The sequence below is a fragment of the Narcine bancroftii genome, chromosome 2, assembly GCF_036971445.1.
Source record: "Narcine bancroftii isolate sNarBan1 chromosome 2, sNarBan1.hap1, whole genome shotgun sequence".
Lineage (NCBI taxonomy): Eukaryota > Metazoa > Chordata > Chondrichthyes > Torpediniformes > Narcinidae > Narcine > Narcine bancroftii.
In genome coordinates, this window is record NC_091470.1 from 114,432,797 (window position 1) to 114,453,865 (window position 21,069).

A 21,069-nucleotide genomic window follows, 5' to 3' on the forward strand; every position below is an offset into this window, starting at 1 on the left:
CTGCAGACGCTGTGATTGCAGTAAAAACACACAGAAATGCTGGAGGAACTCGGATGGTCTCGCAGCGTCCACAGGAGGTAAAGATATATTACCGACATTTCAGGCCTGAGCCCTTTACATGTGCAGCACGGTAACAGGGCCTTCCAGCCCACAAGCCCGTGCCGCCCAAAAATCCAATTAACCCACATTCCCCTATATCACATATTCAAAACATACCGGGGGTGTACATTAATTGGGTGTATACTGGGCGGAATGGACTCGTGGGCCAAAAGGGCCTGTTACCATGCTGTATGACTAAATTTAATTTAAAAAAAATACTTTGAAGAAGGGTTCAGGCCCAAAACATTAGTAATATACCTTTATCAATTGTGTCACAACCTTTGCTAATTCAATTCATCATTTAATTAAAACATTTGCTCTCCAAATTGAAATAAAGTCCAACACTGGACCCTTTCCACAGTTCCACATACTTGATCAATCAACTGTAATGTTCTAGCAGGTCAAAAACCACATTCCATCATTCTCTTTGAAGACATAGGGTGGCCACTTCTGACTGTCATTTGTAGTCATAAGGTCACACAGCAGAGAAAGGCCCATCAGTCCAGCATGTCCATGCTATCAGGTGTCCATCTATACCAGCACTTGGTCCATGGCCTTATGGATTTGAGTACTCATTTAAATAGACATTAAAACTCTTGTCCTTTCACTCTGTAGTCCAGCAACTCCAGTGGTCTATCAAGTTTTAAATTTATAGTACAGATCTATGCTAATTAATGAAGACCAGACCTAAAATTAACTCCAATTAACAGCTACCTGGGCAACATTTGCAATTTCAATCAACATAGTCTCAGACTTTTAGAAACATCTGGTAACAGACAGTTCCTTGAATGACCCTTAAATGCTTCCTTGCCGATGCAATCACAAAGATGGTTCGCCAGCGGCTATAATTTGTAAGGAGTTTGAGGAGATACAGCGTGTCACTGCCGCAAAACAATGAATTTCATGATACATTTGTGATAAATTCTGATTCTAACTGTTGATAGTTATAAACAAATCTGCTTAAAGGAAGATGGTGGGGTGGGGGCAATTTCTGTGGTCCACATTTGTTGTGATGCAGCACGTGTATATCCCAAGGGCGCAGGCCCAGAGAGTCTCATGCTGTACTTGCACACAATATGGAGCAGTGCTGCACAGGAACGGACCTCTTCACCCAACAATGTCTGTGCTGAACACGAGTTCAAACTAAACTAAATCTCTTCTGCATTTCATGATCCAAACCTCAATTCCCTGCATATTCATCTGGCTTCCTCATAGCCTCCAGATGTTATGATCATATCTGCTGCCACCACTATCCCTGGCAGCCTGTTCCAGGCACCCAGGAATTTTCCAAGTTGTTTGAGACTCTGTGTTGAGTGAATGGAGAACCAATAATGCCAATTTTAAACATCCCCATTTTTAAATTTTCCGTGTATTTGCCAGTTGTTTGAACAGGTTGCAAGTTACTTCAACTCCGGACAATGGGGATTTTATTTAAGAACAATCTGAGTTTTAATATTTTTTTTCCAAAAGGGACCCTCTTTTGCTTCTCTTTCTTGTTTTATTAATGACCCTGGATTACTGGGGCGACACGGTTGGTGTCGCAGTTAGTGTTCCAGCGCCAGCGATCATGACCTGGGTTCAATCCCACGCTGTCTGCAAGGAGATTGTATGTTCTCCCCGTGTCTGTGTTGGTTTTTCCCTGGGGGAGGTCCTGGTTTCCTTCCACCCTTTAAAACATACTGGGGGAGTAAGTTAATTGGGTGCAATTGGGCGTCATGGGCTGAAATGGCCTGTTACTGTGGCGTACGCCTAAATTTACAGTTGGAATTCTTTCTTCACCTGTGCAAGCAAAGGAAAGCTTTTCGCAGAATCATGATACCAAAATGAGCATTGAATCTTTTCACCAATCTTGACAGCACCGACAGACATCAGCTGCCAAACCTTCAGCCACTCAGCAACCACAATGCACCTACCTGGTTACAGGTGTTGATCTCAGCTCCATTTTTTAACTGGTCGAGGAGTTTTTCCAAGTTTCCTGATCTTGCAGCCCTGAGAAAGCTGGTAGCAGTGTCTGCCTGAGAGGGGACAGACAAAAACATGATGGTTACAGATCAGTGACTTATTCCTAAATGCTGCTGTCCTGGAGTGAAACACAAAAGTCTGCAGACTCTGTGATTGTAGCAAAAACACAAACGCTGAGGAACTTGCACCATCCACAGGAGGCAAAGATGAATGTAACCGAGCCCTTTTCAAGGTATGAGCGAAACACCAACTATCCATGTCTAATTAACACCTTTTATCTGTTGGTCTGTACTCCTCCCTCTGTTCTTTCTGTCCTTCTCCCAAGTCTTTATTCAGACATCTGCCAGTTTTTTTAAACTCATACTTTGACAAAGGGCTAAATCCCGAAATGTCAGTAATATATATTTACCTCCTTTGGACGCTGCGAGACTGGCTGTGTTTTTGCTGAACAATAGTTGCTCAGTCCCTGGGACAGTGGATCAGATGTTGTTCCTGCAGTTCTACTGCAATTAAGGGCAGCACCATAGCTCTACCAGCAGAGCCACTGCTTTGTGGTGCCTGAGAACCGGCTTCAACCCCGACCTCAGGTGTTGTCAGAGTGGAGTTTGCACGCCTCCCTGTGGATTTCCCCTGGGTGCTCGCGTTTCATCCCACATCCTGAAAACATGCAGCTCAGTAGATCAATGAGAGGGACTTTCCCGAATGTATCATGAGGGGCTGAATCTGGGAGGAGTTGATGATGATGGGAGGAGAGCGAAAAAGATGGGGTTGATGTTGGATTATTGATTTATGGCTAGCATGGGCAGGGTGGAAGGGCCTGTTTTCATCCCATATCTAGCAACATCATCAGGGCTCTGCAAACACAGAGAGTGAAGCCACTAGGATGATCACAGCACTATTCAGTAGAAACAACCCAACACCAACACTTAGACTCATAGAGCTTCAGAACATTACAGCACAGTTGTTCCCATTGGTGAGAGAGACCAGAAATAGGCCTCAAGATTCAGGGTAGTAGATTTAGGATGGAGATGAAGAGGAACTGCTTTTCCCAGAGGGTGGTGAATCTGTGGCATTCACTGCCCATTGAAGCAGTGGAGGCGACCTCAGTAAATAGATTTAAGACAAGGTTGGATAGATTTATACATAGTTGGGGAATTGAGATATGGAGAAAAGGCAGGTCAGTGGAGATGATCTGATCAGATCAGTCATGATCACATTGAATGGCAAAGCAGGCTCAATGGGCCAAATGGCCAACTCCTGTTCCTATTTCTTAAGTTCTCTCTTATGTTCATGCAGGCCTGTCAGCTCACGATGTTGTGCCAACCTTTTACAGCGGGAAACTCCATTTAAGTGTGAAGGGGGCACATTATGCTCTGATCCGACCATACACAGATTTGCAGAATTTGCTGTTCTTGTATATGAGTAGGGGCAGATGAATCAATAATGTGTGACTGGCGGATGAAGGATGAGTGAACAGAATTAGTCTGTCAAATTGTTGGCTCGACCAACAGGCAGAACATTTTGTTCTTCCCTCTTGCCCCTTCTCCACAGATGTTCTAGGTACAGCAGGAAAGTTTGTTCCCTGAGGCGTCCAGCTCGTCTACACATACCTAGAATAGCAGTTATAAACACAGTATAGAGTTACAGGGCCACAGGGAGTGATTAGTGGGAATGGAGCAAAGGCAAATGGTGTGAGGTTGGTTCAAGAGTCTGATAATGGCGGCAAAGAAACTACCCTTGAATCTGCAGAGTGGGATAATCATCTTCCTCATGGGAAGGGCTAGAAGGGAGTTTAGATAGGGTGAGATGAGTTTTAACATGATGGCTGCTTTTCAAGTCAAGTTTATTGTTATCTTATTGTACAAGTACAACCCGACGAAACAGGGTTCTCCATGTAAAACAAGTGGACACACAACACAGACAGACAAGCAATACACGTTTCATGAATATGAGACCCTCGGACAGTTAGTGTGAGCAGTTTTCCAAGGCAGTGGGAAATGTAGATGGAGTGAGTGGAGGAGAGAGAGGTTTGTGTGATGGTTGAAGCTGCCCTCACAACTCCATGCAGTTTCATGTGGCCTTGGGCAGAACAGTTCCCACACCATGTGGTGATGCACGCTGACAGAACATGTCCAAAGCTGTTGGATTGCTGGAACGCTCCTTAAAATCACCCTACTCTCTGTGACACATTCAGATTGATGAGGAGGAAGATTTGCACAGTTCAGTTTCAGTGGCATTGATGCACATTGGCTCCCAGTCTCACATTATGGCAGCACCAAGGCAACCCCACTACCAGTGGAGAATCATGTACCTGTCCACCCCTCTCACTCATTGATCCATGCAGAACTGTCAATACATTTCGCCAGAGGGTCCAGAATGAGCCCCATAACATGGCTGCCGTTGATCTTTTTCATTGTAATCCAACACTCTACATAGCTGTATGAATGTTAGACCTAACCTGCTAGTCTGCTCACATAAGAGCCCTCCTTGCCATACCAAGCATCTCGTGACAAATAAACAAAAATAAACAAACTTAGCAGGACCATAAGGGAATCAGAGAGGATCACTGGAGTCCTCCCCCCACCCCCTCAAAATCGTGAACAAGGTGCGCAAAATCATTGAGGACCCCTTCCCCCCCCAACACAGCATCTTTCAGCTGCTCCTGTCGGGGAAGAGATACAGGAGGATCAGAGCCAGCACCGCCAGGCTGAGGAACAGCTTTTTCCCCACGGGCAGCAAGAACGCTGAACGACCAAAGGAACTGCTCGCACTAACCATCCGGGACTGTCATAATGTATGAAACAATATTTATTTATTTGAATTGATGAAATACTTGACCTGCATATGTATTACCCATCTGTATGTGTGTTATGTCTGGTTGTGTGTCTGCGTGTTTTGTACCGAGAACCGGAGAATCCGGTTTCATCAGGTTGTGCTAGTGCAAGTAGATAACAAACTTGACTTGAAATTAACCTGCAATACAGGTTGAAATGCCTGGGTTCATGAGTGTTTCAATAGACAATAGGTGCAGAAGTAGGCCATTCAGCCCTTCAAGCCAGCACTGCCATTCACTGTGATCATGGTTAATCATCCATAATCAGTACCCCATTCCTGCTTTCTCTTCATATCCCTGGACTCCACTATTTTTCTTTTTGAATCTATTGGATTTTCAATTTTTTCAGATTTCGAAACAGCATTTGAAAAAATGCAGTCATTTTCTCAACTACAGATGTTAAACTAACTGGCCAAAATATTTACATAAGCACGAATTAACTGAAGTAGACATATACCACATGCACTCACCAATACCATGTAATAGTTGACCCTCCTTTTTTGGCTTTGGCCGCCCACCCATCAGAGCTTCCGTCCACAGATCCTCGCCCCCATTCACCCACCCACCCAAACTCCCGACCTCCCATCTGAGCTTCTGACATGAACTTACCACCTGGCCATCCAAGCTCCCGACGCCTTGAACAACGCAGGTGCTCATGAGGTCAAAGGTTTGACCTGTGTAAAAGTCGATCCCCCTCCCCCACCACTTCTTTATGCACTAAAAAGTGGTCCAAAAAATTTGGTAATTACACGTGAATTGAAAAAAATCTCCACTCAATAATGCACTCCTTACTCCACTACGGCCCGCTCTCTGATCAGGATTTCTGAACTCTATTGTGTATTACCTGATGGGATCACGGACAATGAAAGGTTTGGATCATTCCCAGATTTGGGTTTTCGGATAAGGGGTTTTCAACCTGTAGTTCACCCAAGGCTAAAAGATATTAATCATACAAAATTATAACCCCACTGCACTCAGTAAAGGAAGGGGGAGAAGGATTAGTTGCAGAGATGTCCCACATATCATGTACAACAGAGACTTGGAAATGCTGGCATGATGCCACATCAACACAATCAGCGGTTCCAACGGTACAAAGGCCATGCTCATCCCCAACCATTCTTTATCTTGTTAAGCATGCACACACTTATCCCATCAGTTCATATGTACTTGCACACGTATGGTTTAGGAACGGGGTGGCTGTACCGCCATTTAATAAAATCATAGTGATCTGGTTGGAGCCTGTCAACTCCTGGTAACCTTTCAACCAATCCAACTCCAACCCCCCCTTACATCAAGAATCAATCTAGCCCTGCCTTAAAAATATTCATATATAATTCTCTGCTTCTAAAGCTCTGAGGGAGAGATTTCCAAAGTCTAACAAAACGGAGGGAAAACATTTAATCTCATCTTGGTTTTAAATGATGGGTGGTTAACAAGGCTTACACAATTGTAGCTTATTGAGGCAGAGAGTATAAAGGTGGAAAGGTTATGCTGGACCTTTGTAAAGCCCTGGTCCAGCCTAAGCTGGAGGAATGTCTGTCTGTTCTGGTCACAACTTCGAAGGATAGATGTGAGCAGATTAGAGGGATTCCAGAAAAGATTTACAAAAAATGGTTCCTGAGATGGGCTCCTTGGTGGAGGGGTAGAGGACAAGGGGTATGAGGTAAAAACAAGGGAGAAGGAGTGGGGCAAGTAGGGAGAGAGGGAGAAAGAGGGAGAGGGAGCAGGGGGAGGCAAGCAGAAAGAGAGGGAGAGAGGGGCAAGGGGAAGGGGATGCAAGCAGAGAGAGAGAGAGAGGCAAGCAGAGAGAGGAGGAGAGACAGAGAGGTGGAAGAGGCAGATCTAGAATTCATTGCCTGCATGTTCCATTGTGATCTTCGAGAAGGAATGCGATAAATATGGCAGAGAAAAACTCGCAGTGAAGGGGTGACAGGTACAACTGGACAATGGCCCTGGTAGAGAGATAGCATTGTCCTGATGGGCTGACTGGCCTCCTCCTGTGCTATAACCTTTCTATGATTCCACAACCTACAAAATAATGAACATTAAATGTTTTCATTCCAAGCTTCCTCAGGGGAGTGGCAATGTGATCGGATCCATCTCTGTAGCACATTGTCAGATAGCTCAGATCACCATTAATCCCTCTGCAATTCCCCCACTGAATCAAAATCGCACACCTCATTCAGAGCAACATCCGCTGTGTGGCCTCCTGCTTTATTGAACTTCAGGAAGAGGGGCCAGCTATCAGTGTATGTGTGCCAGTGAGGAATTCCAACGTGTGGGCTGAGGGCTATTTCTATTCTCACTGCCCTATATTTAGGTATAATGTGTCAAAGCACTGCAGAGAATGCTGCCTTAGTGACATATCACTACAGCAGCTCAGTGAACTGACTAGAAGGGCTTGCAGTACTACAGGTTTGGAGGTAAATAAAGTCGATATAAAAACACGAGGAAGGGAAACAGCAGAAGGCCATTTGGCACTGTGTACCTACTCTACCAGTCAGTAAGATCAGGGCCAAAATTTCACCTCAGCACCACTCGTATCCTTAAACAGACTGTCTTGAATAAGTAAATAACTGTGCTCAACATACGGTCTTGAGTGTGTGAATCTCTGCAGCCCTCTTGGGTGGTGAATTCTGAAAATTCACTGCTCTCTGGGTGAAAACAAAAATTATTTCCTTCTAAACAAAGACATTACTGTAGCACCAGTCTGTTTGATCACTATCTCTGGATTAAAGCTTCAGACCCTTCACTGTAGTTATGCTATTTCGAATACAGTAAATCCCACCCCCCCCCCCCCCCCCCACCTCCCGGTGACCAGCACCTATAGGGATTGTTAGATGCCAGATAATCAAATTTATCGGTTGTTTAAGATTACATGTTGTGTGGATTGGCAAACTTTCCACTAGGGGGCACCAATTTTAAACTTTGGCATTTTTCACTTTTTTTTGCTTGAATTCCAAATTACGGGGGTTTTACTGTAACATCCTTCATTGGAGAGGGAGAGGGCATCTCAATGCAGATGCTGTCTCACTGCGACCCTATATACTTGCAATCAGTGGTTGCCCCTCTTCTATTCAAATCTTCGTGATAACGAAACCAGTCGCTACCTGGCATCTTGGTGCTTTTAACTTTTAATTTATTAATAGAATAAACATCAACCTATTTGGGCTACATAGTGCTCTCAATGACACTGCACTGTTCCCAGGTTATAGGCAAGAGTTCCATTCCAGAGAGTTGTCTTGATTCGCAAGTCAGAAACATCTATTTTCCATCGCTACCCATATCAGAAGGCTCTGTTTGCTATAATTCCTTCATTTCATTACATCACCCTGACACTAATCAAATTCTGTATATATTTTATCCGGATAATTAATAAATACTATAAATTACTTGCCTGAAGAATGTATCAGACAGTTAGCATCAAGTCAGATTTTCCCCAAATCAGGTCATTCATAAACCAGGGAGTTCCTGTATCATGATTCTGAACACTGACTCCCCAACACAACTGTTTTGATGTTCCTGTTTCAATTGTGGCAGAGATGTGGTGGGTGGGGATTAAAGTTCTGAATTTTCGATAGAACACACAACACACAATAGAAGGCATGGGCAGTAAAAGCATGGAAAGACCTCCTTCTGCAATTGCCCACACACCATCCTGACTTGCTGTCCCTTCACTGTCACTCCCTACCAGCATTGTGGACAGTGCATACTTCACTTCCTCAAGCCCAATCAATCCCAAACCGTCTCAGCCCTGAACCCCATGAATCCAACAAAATGGAATGACTCGCTGACCAAGTGGGCTCACATGGGATGAAGTAAGAACACAAAGCTGGAGAAACTCAGCAGGTCAAAAAGTGTCCTTTATACAGCAAAGATAAAGATACAGAGCCAATGTCTCAGGCTTAAACCCTTCATCAAGGGCTTTCTTGAGATAAGTATGGCAGATACCAAACTTCCTGGAAACTGGGGCATAACTGTTTGGACAATGCCTGGGTAACTTAGGGTGCATGGAGGGAACCTGGAGCCTGGAGCTCAGAGCAAGGGTTTGGGGGTGGGGGGGGGGAGGATATAGGAAGGAGGCAGGTGAGCAGATTTCTATAACCAATGGCAGATGTGTTCATGTTTTAAAGTGTAGTAATTTATTTTACACATTGAAAAAAAAGGAATTCTTCTGACACTTTTCCCTAATGCACAGTCTAATGAACACTATTTATAATTTCCTCCCCAATAAAAAAAATACAAATCCCGGTTGATACGCATTAGGACTATACGCATTAGGACTCTCGCTGAACCAACCTACTTTACTACGTTCTCTTCTGTCACAATTATGGGCTAGAATTTAAGGCAAGACCAAGACACTAGAGGAGAACTTGATGTTCAAAAGGAAGCCAGCACACATCTGTCAGATCTGAGCTGATGTTTCATAACGCTGAAATCTTGGGATTGTGGACTTTCATGCAGTTCTGAACCAATCTGCCATTTTCCCCATTGTTATTTATTCTTCAGAGCTCAGAACGTTAACGTCCGCTGAAGGTTATCCTTGAGCGTGAAGGCGGAACTTTCCTATTTTTAATACATCATTGATGTAATGATTCATGGAATAAGTGGATTTCCTGTAACAGTACTTGCATTGATTCCTGAAATAACCCATTGGTCACTGATAATGCAGATAATTTACCAAAGCAACACAATAACAGATACTGATCCTGAACCCCACAAGACCTGTACAGGCTACATTGGAATGCAAAGTCTATGCTTTCAGTTCATGAAGAAAGGCATAAATGAAACAAGTTCAGGCTATTCTTAAATTTATTTCAAGAGTACATAACATGCCAATAACAGCTGATCAAGAAAGACTGGGACTGGGAACAGGAATGAGACTGGAACACTGCCCAAACAGTGCTTTTAATTCCACTGCTTACAGTTAGTGTTGGAAATAACTCTATCTCTGTCAGGAAGGTACTTCAAAGGACTTTACGCTGTACACACTAACATGCTGGAGAAACTCAGCAGGTCTCACAATGTTCATAAGAGGAAAAGGGCTTTTATTTTTTTAAAATTTAGATGTACAGCATGGTAACAGGCCTTTCTAGCCCATGAGCTTGCGCTGCCCATTTGGCCTACAACCCCCAGTACATTTTTGAATGGTGGGAGGAAACCGGAGTCCCTGGGGAAAACCCACGCAGACACCAGGAGAACGTACAAACTCCTTACAGACAGCGTAGGATTCGAACCCCAGCCCTGATCGCTGGCGCTGTAATAGCATTTTGCTATTACAAGACCCCAGCAATAAATATCAAGCCACTGTCTCACGCATGATCTCTGATCTCATCATTTCCAGAAGAAGGGCTCATTCCTAAAACACTGATCGTATCTTTACCTCCCAAGGATGCTTTGAGACCAGCCGAGTTCCTCCAGAATTTTTGTGTTTTTACTACAATCTCAGCGTCTGCAGACTTTCGTGTTTCATTAACTCATAAAAGCAGTACAAATTGAAAATAAAATATTCCAGACTTTCATCCCTCTGTGGCTATAAGCTACAGTATGAAATGCATTATTTGGGAAGGTCACTATTTTGATAGAAGCCAAATATTCAATGATTCAAGGCACAAGTGTACCTTCCAACGCATTCCCATCGGTTGCACAAGCCTGGCTTTGTCTTCAGTTTTGTGGGTCCCAAAAAGGTCTAAGTCTCTGCCACTAATGGAACAGAGACATTTGGTCCAGCTTGAGTGGGCAACGCAAGAGGTTTTGTGTTCTTTTTCTATATTATTTCTGGGTGCCTCTTGCTTCAAGATTCAATTTATTATCATAGCAATAAAACAGTGTCATTTTACGTGAAATTTCTTTTTGCCTGCAGCAAGGCAGATAGATTCACCACCGGCAGGAATTCCCTAAGCACCTCTTATAGTCAGACTTACAGTCAATCAGAGAGAAAGAAGCAAAAGAGCCCCAACCCATCCCCAGAGTCACCAGGTGTCTGTAGATTCACCTCCAGCACTTCTGCAGGTCTCCGCAGCCACACAGAGTCCAGCCCAAACCACTGGTAAAAATCGAAATCCAGATCTGAACCTCCGACATGATCAGGAATCCTTCAGCACCTCCTCTCATCCTGGTTCTGATACTTTATACCCCTCCAGCCAGTCTCCAGCAGCCCACAACTTACACGGGTTCCTCACCTTGAGCGTGCAGCAGCCCGCCACATGCCCTGGTCCCTCAGCTGCAGAGCCCCCTCATTGGTCCGCCACCGTGGTCACCGGCCCCGCGGAGTCGTCTCCTCCGCTTCTCCCTCTCAGACGGTGTGTGATCGTCCCGTCCTCTAGTGCCCTGCTTCAGTCTTCCTCTTCCCCAGAGTCTGGAGCCCCTCGCAGCTGCTGCCAATTAATAGGTGCTGCCATTCTCGGATGCGTAGCCGCGGTTGTGGGATTTCAGATAAACCCACCGTCGGCTACCTCAACGAGCTGTTCAAAGCCCATTCGGAGCCGGCAGCAGATGACTGGGCAGCTGGACCCTGCAGGAGTGCTGCATCTCTGTTCCCTTGCTCCCCACAGGTCCACACCAGCTGCAGCATCTCCATCTTCACTGATGAATAACTAAGTGAAATATTCAACGCCTTCTCCAATGGTCCTCCATTTCCTGCAGTTGGAGTTTAAATGTAATGATTCATCTGGGCAGAAATCCCATTCGGCCTGTGATTAAACTTATTAACCTACCAGCCCTGTACATTTTTGGAGGGTTGGCGGGGGGGGGGGGGAGGTGGAATTAGAGGACATGGTATTGACATCAACTACTCCCATTTCGCCATCTTTGTTCCCCGTCTCCTTTCCTCTAGTTCTGTCTCTTCCCTCCTCACTCTGTCCCCTTTCTTGGGGCCAAAATCAATCTCACCTCTCCTCTTATCCCATCCAACTAACACCTTTTGCCTGTTGGTCTGGATGCCTCCCCCAGCCCATTCTTTAATTCAGATGTCTGCCTGCTTTTAGCCCAAAATGTCAGTGATATATCTTTACCTCCAATGGACACTGCGAGACCAGCTGAGTTTCTCCAGACTTTCTCTTTTCTTTTTTAACATTTTTATTAACATTGAAATTTCACATCCAAAAATATGTCAAAATATTTCAAAAATGAAACATTACGCTTACATCATATCTTTTCATCCAGGGTTTGCCACAGTTTAATCAAGCTGATTATCTTTTAATGATATTACATTATTTTATTATTTTTTTTTAAAAAAGGAAAATCTAAGCCTACAACCAAGAAAGAAGCTGTTTTGGCCAGAAAAAGAAAAGCAAGTCAGAATTCTTATCAGAATTATAAATTATCTCATTAATCAACATTTCTACTTTCATAACAAATCATTTGCTGTTCACACTAACAACGAATACAGAATGCTAGGGAGCACTTGACCATCCATTTAATGGGAGGTTTGAAGTCTCGCTGTTCAAGCACTCTTCCTCTTACGCCAATATGTCCCTGCTCCACAACACTTTTCCCTGACAGTCAAAAACACAAGGAACCGAAGGTCACTTGACCACTCAAACCTGGCCAACCATTCAACAGCATCATTGCTGATCAATACAAGGCATCAACTCGTCTTTGATGTCACTTCCCCATATTGCCCAATTCACTGCTCTTCCAAAAATGTATCTACTTGTACCTAAGGGACAGTGGAAAATGTAAATCACCCCATATCTTGGTCACCACTTTTCAGCGAAGGCCAGAAGACCATAAAAGATAGGAGCAGAAATAGGCTATTCAGCCCCTCAAGTCTGCCCCGCATTCATCAATGTTTGAAATTCACCATCGTCTCTCCTGAACAGCAATCCCTTTTGGGCTCCTTGAAGATGAAAGAGTCATAGAATCTTACAGCACTGAAATAGGCCCTTTGGCCCAAACTGTGCATGCCAAGCAAGTTAGCCCCATTTGCTGGTGTTCAGACAATATAGCTCCAAACCTTTCCTGTCCCTTTACCTCTCTGTGGTGCGCTGAGGTAGCAGCGGGCAAGCACAAAACTCAAAAGACTGTACAACAGGCTTTATTCAGATAAAAGTCGGAACACCAGTTCATGTTTCAGTGGCTCCCGTGTGACTGGCTCAGGACTATATTCGGGTCAGCTGATTGACAGTTGGCCAGGTGGAGTCAGCCCCTAAGGGGGTCTATTCAGGTCAGTTGACTGAGAGTCAATCAGGTGCAGTCAGCTCTAGGTGGTCTTCCTGCAGGTACAGAGATATCCCCCTGCAGTAGGCTGGTGGTCATATCATCACATTCTCTGAATGTCTTTTAAACATTACAATTATCCTCTGGCAGCTCGTTCCATACACCCACCATGGCTTTGGACAGCGGTGAAAGTGGATGCCCCAGGAATTTTTGGCATTCGTATCCCATGTTTCTTCCTTGCAATCTTCCTGTACCTTTTAAATCTTACCCCCTCACCTTCAATCTCTCATATTAGATATTTGCCCTTGGTAAAAGGCAATGACCTTACCGATGGCCCTTATGACTTTATAAGGTGCCTTCTCTGTTCCAGGGAGAAGGTTCCAGCCTCTTCATCTCATCCAACCCATTCAAAGATCATATCTGGTATGGTTTACCAGGCAGCCGGAAGATTGCAAGGAAGAAACATGGGATACAAATGGCAACAGTTCCTGGGGCATCCACTTTCACTGCTGTTCAAAACCAAATAAATGAAAAGAAAGAATCTGTTCAGTTATTTTTCTTGCGTGCTGAGAAATGTATGAAGTGCTCCATAAAGCATTTATCATTTTCTTTGGCATCTTCAATCATACTGCATATCAGGTAATCATTCTCTCTCTTTGTAAAGGAGCTCAGGAGGATCAGAAACGTCACCCTGATGGTTATCCACTGCAGAGAAACATTCTTGGCACCTGTGACCATTCCAAGTATTCTTGGCAGTTAGTGTCCGATTTATGACCAGAGCTGGTGATTCCCTGTCGTTGCTTTGTCTCTCAAACCCTCTTCTGTAAGTTTGAGCATGTAATCTATGCTAACTCTCCAATGCAGAACAGATCCATAGCTGAAGATGCCGTCTTTCAGTCACGGGAAGTTTTACAGAACCTGCAAGTCCCCAGATGTCAACAGGAAGATCACCAGACTAACTTCTATGAGAAGGCCTTTCTCTGGTTTTGAAGTGTTAGAGTGTAGAGCACTACTGCCTACCCTGTAATTTTTCTTCCATCTCCATCCATGTGTTTGTCTAAGAATCTCTTAAATGCCCTTATTGTTTCAGCCTCCACCACCACCCCTGACAATGTATTCCAGGCCCTCACAAGTCTGTGTAAAAAAAAACCCATCCCTGACATCTCCCCTAAACATTCCTCCCTTCACTTTGTACAGACGTCTTTGCAGGAGGCTGGAGATAAATCCATGGACAATCAGCGGCCCTGGGGAAATCCTCTTTTGTTTCTCTTTAACTATAAGGAGTGCTTCAGGCAATTTATGCTGATGGCGGATCTGTCTTCCTTAGAGCAGATGAAAACAGATTCCGTGCAATACTTCACTGTTTTTATTACATGACAATAAAGGAATCTTGAACTTGACCCTTGGTATCTGCTATTCCTGCCCTGGGAAAAAGGTGCTGATTGTCCATCTTATCCACAGCTCCCAGAATCTTATAGACCTCTATTAAGTCTCCTCTCATCCTTCTATAACTCATGAGACCCATTTTCCCATCCAACCAACATCCTGGTTGTTCTTGGACAAGAGATAATATAAATATGCCTGGTTCAAGGTTATCATCAGGTCATCACACAAAAAAAAATGCAAATATAGATCAACGTTTGCCTGCTGTAAAGGCAGATAGAGTCACCATTAGCATTTCCTGGCAGCCACAATGATAAGAGAAAGGGAAGCAAAAGAGGGTCCCTTCAGAGTCACCGAGTGTCCGTGGATTCGCCTCCAATGCTCTCGCAGCCTCTGCGGCTGTATACACTCCTGTTCAATCCATCAGCAACCCAAGCTTCAGATCCAAACCTCTGACATGATCAGGAAGCCTTCAACACCTGAGGCCCTTTGGGAGCCCGTCCTGCCCTCAACACCTTCTCAAATCTCGGTTCCAATAATTCGTTCCCCTGAGTCAGTTGCCAGCAGCCTGTGTGGCTCCTTCACCCGCTGAGCCCCTTGTTAATCCGCTGCCATGTTCACCTTCCTGTAGGGTCATCTCCCATGTCTCTCCTTCATTATGGGTGGGGGGAGGGAGGAAATATTCTCCCCATTTCTGTTACCCTGCACTGGTCCACTGCTCCCCAGAACCTGCAACCCCTCAAAGTACATTGCCCAGTACAGGCGTGGCCATCTTAGGCACAGGATGTTCAAAAATGTCCACTCCTCTTACAGCTGCTTAAAGCCTGTATGGAGCCATTGACATCATGGCCAGGATAATCTGAGGTCGTCATTCCAATTCATCGACATTCTTTAATTTGAATCACTGATAAAAGTAATAAGCCTTCGTTCAGTTGGCTCTCTGGATGCCAGGTTGTCTTAACAGAATTCTAGGATTTTTGATAAACTTTGTGACATTAGGGATATAGAAATGAAAATTGGTTTGAAGTTGTAATTTAATGTATCAATAGAAATATTATGAATTGTAGTTAAGCTTTACGACGCCTCGCTGCCGTTGAATTATGTAATGAAGCCTGCAAGTTAATTGTATTAACCATCCTATTATTAACTGGTTAGATATAATGCACAGAGCTCTGTAGGAATGCAAATTAAATTCTCACAGGTATTGAGAAAAAATTTCTTGTGGTTGCAAGAAAACCATTGTGTGGTTTGAGTCGATTATTCATTTGATGGTGTGTTTCCTTGAGTCAAAGAATCGTGATTTCAAATCTTACGCAGAGCGTACAAATACCATGGCTAATCAACTAAAGGAGCACAGCATTGTCAGGGGACCCATCTTTCAGATGAAAGATGTTGCTAAGGTTCAATTTACTCCCTCAGAAGAACATAAAATATCACAAAAAGAAAGGGAACTATTCCTGATCAATAGTTATCCCACAACCAACATCATGAATTAAAAATATTATCTGGTTCCCAGCAGATCATAGGGATCCTGTTATGCACACATTGGCTGCCAGTTTCCAATATTAAGTTATTTCAAAAATACATAATTGTTAAAAAATACTTTTTGAGACATCTATATGTTTCAAAGTTACTGGAAAGACTTAAGCCTTTCTTTCAATCTTCAGTAATCCCATTTCTTCTTTTAGTTCATACCCAGATTGGGTGGAGAGGTGTTATAAACGGCATAGGGGCCACAATTTGGAATGCCTGGCACTTTCCAGTTGACATGAGTGCCCCAGTGTTGGAGTGAGAACAATGCTTACAAGGAGGAGGAAAGGAATGCTGATGTCTTGATAAAGCTCACTACTACTGTACTGACAATAACCACACCAGCCTTGTGAGTACAAGACAGCTTTAATAAACTAATAGGTACACTAAGAGGTCTTGTCTCTCTGCAAGACGAACCTGGAAGGCTAGACTGTAGCTCTGGACTGCTTTATAGACAAGGTCACTGGGATGACCCCTGGTGACCTAGTGGTGTAATTACATATCTCCACTACTACAACCCATGGGATATCTCAGATTGCTTCAGTTGCCGAGTTTGTCTAAAGTACAGTAACTGAGCAGCAATGTTTTTGCATGGCACTCTGACTAAAAGTGCATTGCAGAGGTTCCTTTCTAGGATATACAACAGCGATGCGGTAAGGCAGAGCTAATGCTTGCTTTATCTAGCCAGAACATTTCATTGTACAAGATTTCTTTGCTGCATTGTTACACAACCAATCGTTTATACTTCAGTTACTACAGCCAATAGGAGAGCAACAGCTAAGCAGAGATTGGCCTGAGATATAATGGAGAGATTATTAGCATCACATCACAGTAAGGAGCTATGGATTGCCTTCACTACCTCTCCATTACTCTCCCCTCCTTCAAGATGCTTCTTAAAGCATTTTGCCATTTGTCCTGATAGCTCAGCTCAGTTCCCAGTTTGTTTCTGGATGTTCCCTGTTGTAACAGTTTAGGGCATTTCCCTGCATTAAGGGCATCGCATCAGTAGACATCATGGTTGTGGTCAGTCTGGCCTCTTGAAGAGCACCATGTAGCTGAATAGTTGCCATCCCGAGCAACCAATCAGCCAGGTCTCCTCATGAGCAAGGTAACAGGGCCACCCGGTACAGGAGAACTTTCCGAAGCAGCCACTGGAAGGATAGAAATTTGACATCAGTGATCATTGGTCCCCTCAATGATACTCCGACTGCAAACCTGAACAAATAAAGTTTCAGCCCTCATGAACTGCATTCCACCATTCTAGGCATGGAACCATAGAATATTGCAGCACAGAAAGGCCCTTCAACCCTCTAGTCTCTACTGGACTATTATTCTGCACCCAGTCCATAGCCCTCCATTTCTCTCCCATCCATGTACTTGTCCAAATTCTTCCTAAATGTTAAAATTGAGCCCACATTCAACATTTCAGCTGGCAGCTCATTCCACACTCCCACCACTCTCTGTGTGAAGAAGTTCCCCCTCATGTTCTCCCTAAAATTTTCCCTTTTCACCTAAACCCGTGTCCTCTGGTTTGTATCTCATCTACCCTCAGAGGAAAAAGTCTCCCTACATTTACTCTGTCCATCCCGTTCATCATTTTAAATACCTCCATCAAATCTCCCCTCTTTCTTCTACACTCCAGGGAATAAAGTCCTAACCAGTTTAGTCTTTCCCTGTAACTCAGTTCCTGAAGTCTGGGCAACATCCTAGTAAATCTTCTCTGCACTCTTTCCATCTTATTGATATCTTTCCTGGTGACCAAAACTGCACAGAGTACTCCAAATTTAGCCTCACTAACATCCTATGCAACTTTACCATAATGTCCCAACTCCTGTATTCAATACTTTGATTTATGAAGGCCAATGTACCCTCAACAAGCATAAGCAAACAACAAGTAACAAGCAACAAGAGTTGTTTGACCCAGGGCTGGAAAATGAAAACTTGCCCTGATAAAGTCTCAAGATTAAAACTGTTCTCTATCATAACCCTCTTTGCATTTATATATAACATATGACCTTACTCAATGCTATTTATTTGTTCATGTATCTAAACTGTGAATGGGGCCTTTGAGCAGACATATTCTTGAAAGTAAGCATGCATTTATCTGTCATAACTTCAGGACATCAGAAATGCACTGTACCAAAATGCTGCCCTTGAAGTGGGGTATACAACATGACAGCCACTTTGCAACAGCAGGCTCCGAAATGCATGAACAAAAACATCCATCCCATCTTCTTCAACTGGCCAAAGATTTTCTACACACTAGAGGGGATGGTGAGTTTGAAATATTGATGGATGCCTTTCAATGAGAAGTGGCCACCAGGATATGGGGGTGATTTACATTTACCAGTGTCCCCACCAGTAAGGTTGAAAGAGGGTTAAATATTAGAATGCAAGTCTGCAGGCACTGTGATTGCTGAAGGAACTCAGCCAGCCCCGCACTGTAGATAAGTAAATTTATATTACCGATGTTTTGGCCTGAGCCCTTCTTCAAGGTATAAACAAAAAAACAGGAAGGCATCTGTATAGAGACTGGAGAGAGAAAGGGGGAAGAGTGGGAGGGGAAAGAGTCCAGACCAACAGATAAAAGGTATTAATTGGATACAATAAGATGAAAGGTGAGAATTGATTTTGGCTCTGTGAAAGGAGACAGAGGGGGGAAATAAAGAGAGAGAGACAGAGACAGACAAGGGGGGGGGGGGTTAAATGGAAACCCGAAGTCAATGTTAATGCCATCTGGTTGGAGGGTACCCAGATGGAGGTGTTGTTCCTCCAATATGAGGCTGATCTCAATCTGACAGTGCATGACACCATGGACAGACATGTCAGCGTGGATATAGGACAGGGATTTGAAATAGTTGGCCACCGGGAGATCCACGCTATAACAGTGGCACAAGGTGATCAGGGAACCTCAATATTCTTCTTCCAGCAGCTTCATGGATCTTTCATATCCACCATAAGAGGGCAGATTGGGGGGGGGGGGGGGGGAGGGGAGCTGTTTTGCCACTTATCTGAAGAAGTAGTACGTCCACTAGTGCAGCAGCCCGAGTGCAACATTGAAGGGTCGAGCTGTCAATCTTCACAGTGCAAAGTCCTCAGTTGTTGGGGACAACAACTGATGTCCTGAGTTAGTAACTCTACTAAATCATGTACTAAGTTATATGTCAGCTATCAGGTTAAAAAAGTTTTAAAAGCCTGGATCTTGTACCATTTCAGCCAAATAAGATTGTAGTTTTATTTCTCAATTCCAGGATAGCTCTATTTTGAGATGATTTATTTGTGATATTTAAATCTTTGTTGGTTACAAAATACCAAGTAGAATGAGAAGGGTTCTACTCTCTTCTCCCTCCTCCTGTCACGGGCAAGGCAGGAGACTGTGAAAGCATAAACCAGCAGGGTTGAAGACAGTTTCTTCCCTGCAGCCATCAGGCTCCTGAATGATCCCCAGAAAAGTGCTATCCTGCTGCTTTTGCTTAGTGCCGATGACCTATCTTTCTATTGCAATCCTACACTCTGTAAATGGTGCTCCTTATATAGCTATGTGGATGTTCTAGATAACCTGTTGGCCTGCTCATTTTTACTGGGAATTCCAGCAACTTGAAAGAAAAATAATTTTCTTCTCTTGGCACACGAAGGTATGGAACCTGTCACTAAGAGTGAGCATTAAAGTCCCAAATCCTCAATTATTCAGTGTTTCAGTACCCTGTGGTTAGTGACATTCACAGATTGCAGTCAAAAAAAACCACATCCTATCCAATCCAAGAGCAGGGTTTTAGTCTTACATCCTTAACCAGGCACCCTAGAGTGCATCGTTTTACTCACGCATGAACTTCCTAAGCTTACAGTGAGTCTCAGCCACTCAAAGAACTTTACAGCTAATGAAGTCATTTAACATTTCCACATAGGAAGCAGAGTGACCAACACAGAGAGCTCCCATGAATGGCACAGTGGTAATGATGCTGTGTACAATGTACAGATGCACCAAAATTCTTACTTTCGGTGGCCAAACAAATACTTTGCTTTAAAAAAACAACAATAGCAGAGATTACATTACCATATGGAAAGAGCTACATTCTAAAAGGATGGCACAGTTGGCTTAGTGGTTAGTGTGATGGTATTACAGCACCAGCGACCCTGGTGTGAATCTAGCGTTGTCTATAAGGAGTTTGTACGTTATCCCAGTGTCTGTGTTGCTTTCCCCTGGGGACTCCCGTTTCCCCCCACCCTTCAAAAACTTGCAGGGATTGTAGGTTAATGGGATGTAATTGGGCGGTCTGGGCTCGTGGGCAAGAAGTACCTGTCACCGTGCTGTAGATCCAAATTTAACGTAAATTTAAAAAAAGACATTTAAAAACAGGGAGGTAATAAATTTTCATAGTTGCTAGAGTGGAAAATAATAGTGGTATTATAATAGTATAGAAAGATGCTATTGTGGTGCTGTGATAGTTTACGATTTGGGTGGTAAGAGGAGGTTCAAGAGGCTAAGCAGCTGTTGGCAAAAACAACTGCTCTCGATCTTGTAGATGTTGGACTTGCGGCCTTTTAAAGTGAGAAGTGGTTGCAACCAGGGTGATGGGGTCCTTCAGGGATAGGCAGGGCCTCATAAAGATGTCTTTAATGGATGAGGGGGGTCAGAGCCTGTGATGGACATGGCTATGTTCTGATTGGATGACCTTCTTTTTACTTCAGATCTCCAACTTCTGCAGCTTGTTGATGTTTATTCTTAAGAGAGAAACATGAAGCCACAGGCTTCTGAGATGAGTGAGAAACATGAAGGACATCACGGCACAAAGTGAAGAACACATTGAGATTGTGCATGGCCTCATTCCGTATTGTTTGGGTCTGGGGGAGTTCCAACATTCCCCAAATTCCAGCTTCGGCAGATGTGGTGAGGTGAACACCTGCACTGCTCATTCATCTCACATCACAGCTGTATGGCATCAAATGTGAGAGCATGGAGATTCAACTCCCATGGCAAACCTGGCAGCAGTCTGTACTTTACCCCTGAAGCACACAGCAGGATTGAGAGATAATTAACATCAATCCCATGCTCTGTACGCTAACTGCCAATCATTGAATTATTTGAATCTGGTTGACAAATA

General features: G+C 43.9%; 1 protein-coding gene across 1 annotated transcript in view; it reads right to left on the reverse strand.

Moving 5' to 3' along the window:
- Window positions 1-21,069, reverse strand: part of LOC138754171 (ankyrin-1-like) — a 173,468-nt gene that overhangs the window by 148,408 nt on the left and 3,991 nt on the right. The window contains exon 2 of the mRNA XM_069918051.1: window positions 2,013-2,114. Within this exon, the coding sequence (XP_069774152.1) occupies window positions 2,013-2,114 (102 nt within the window). The remainder of the gene's footprint in view (window positions 1-2,012; window positions 2,115-21,069) is intronic.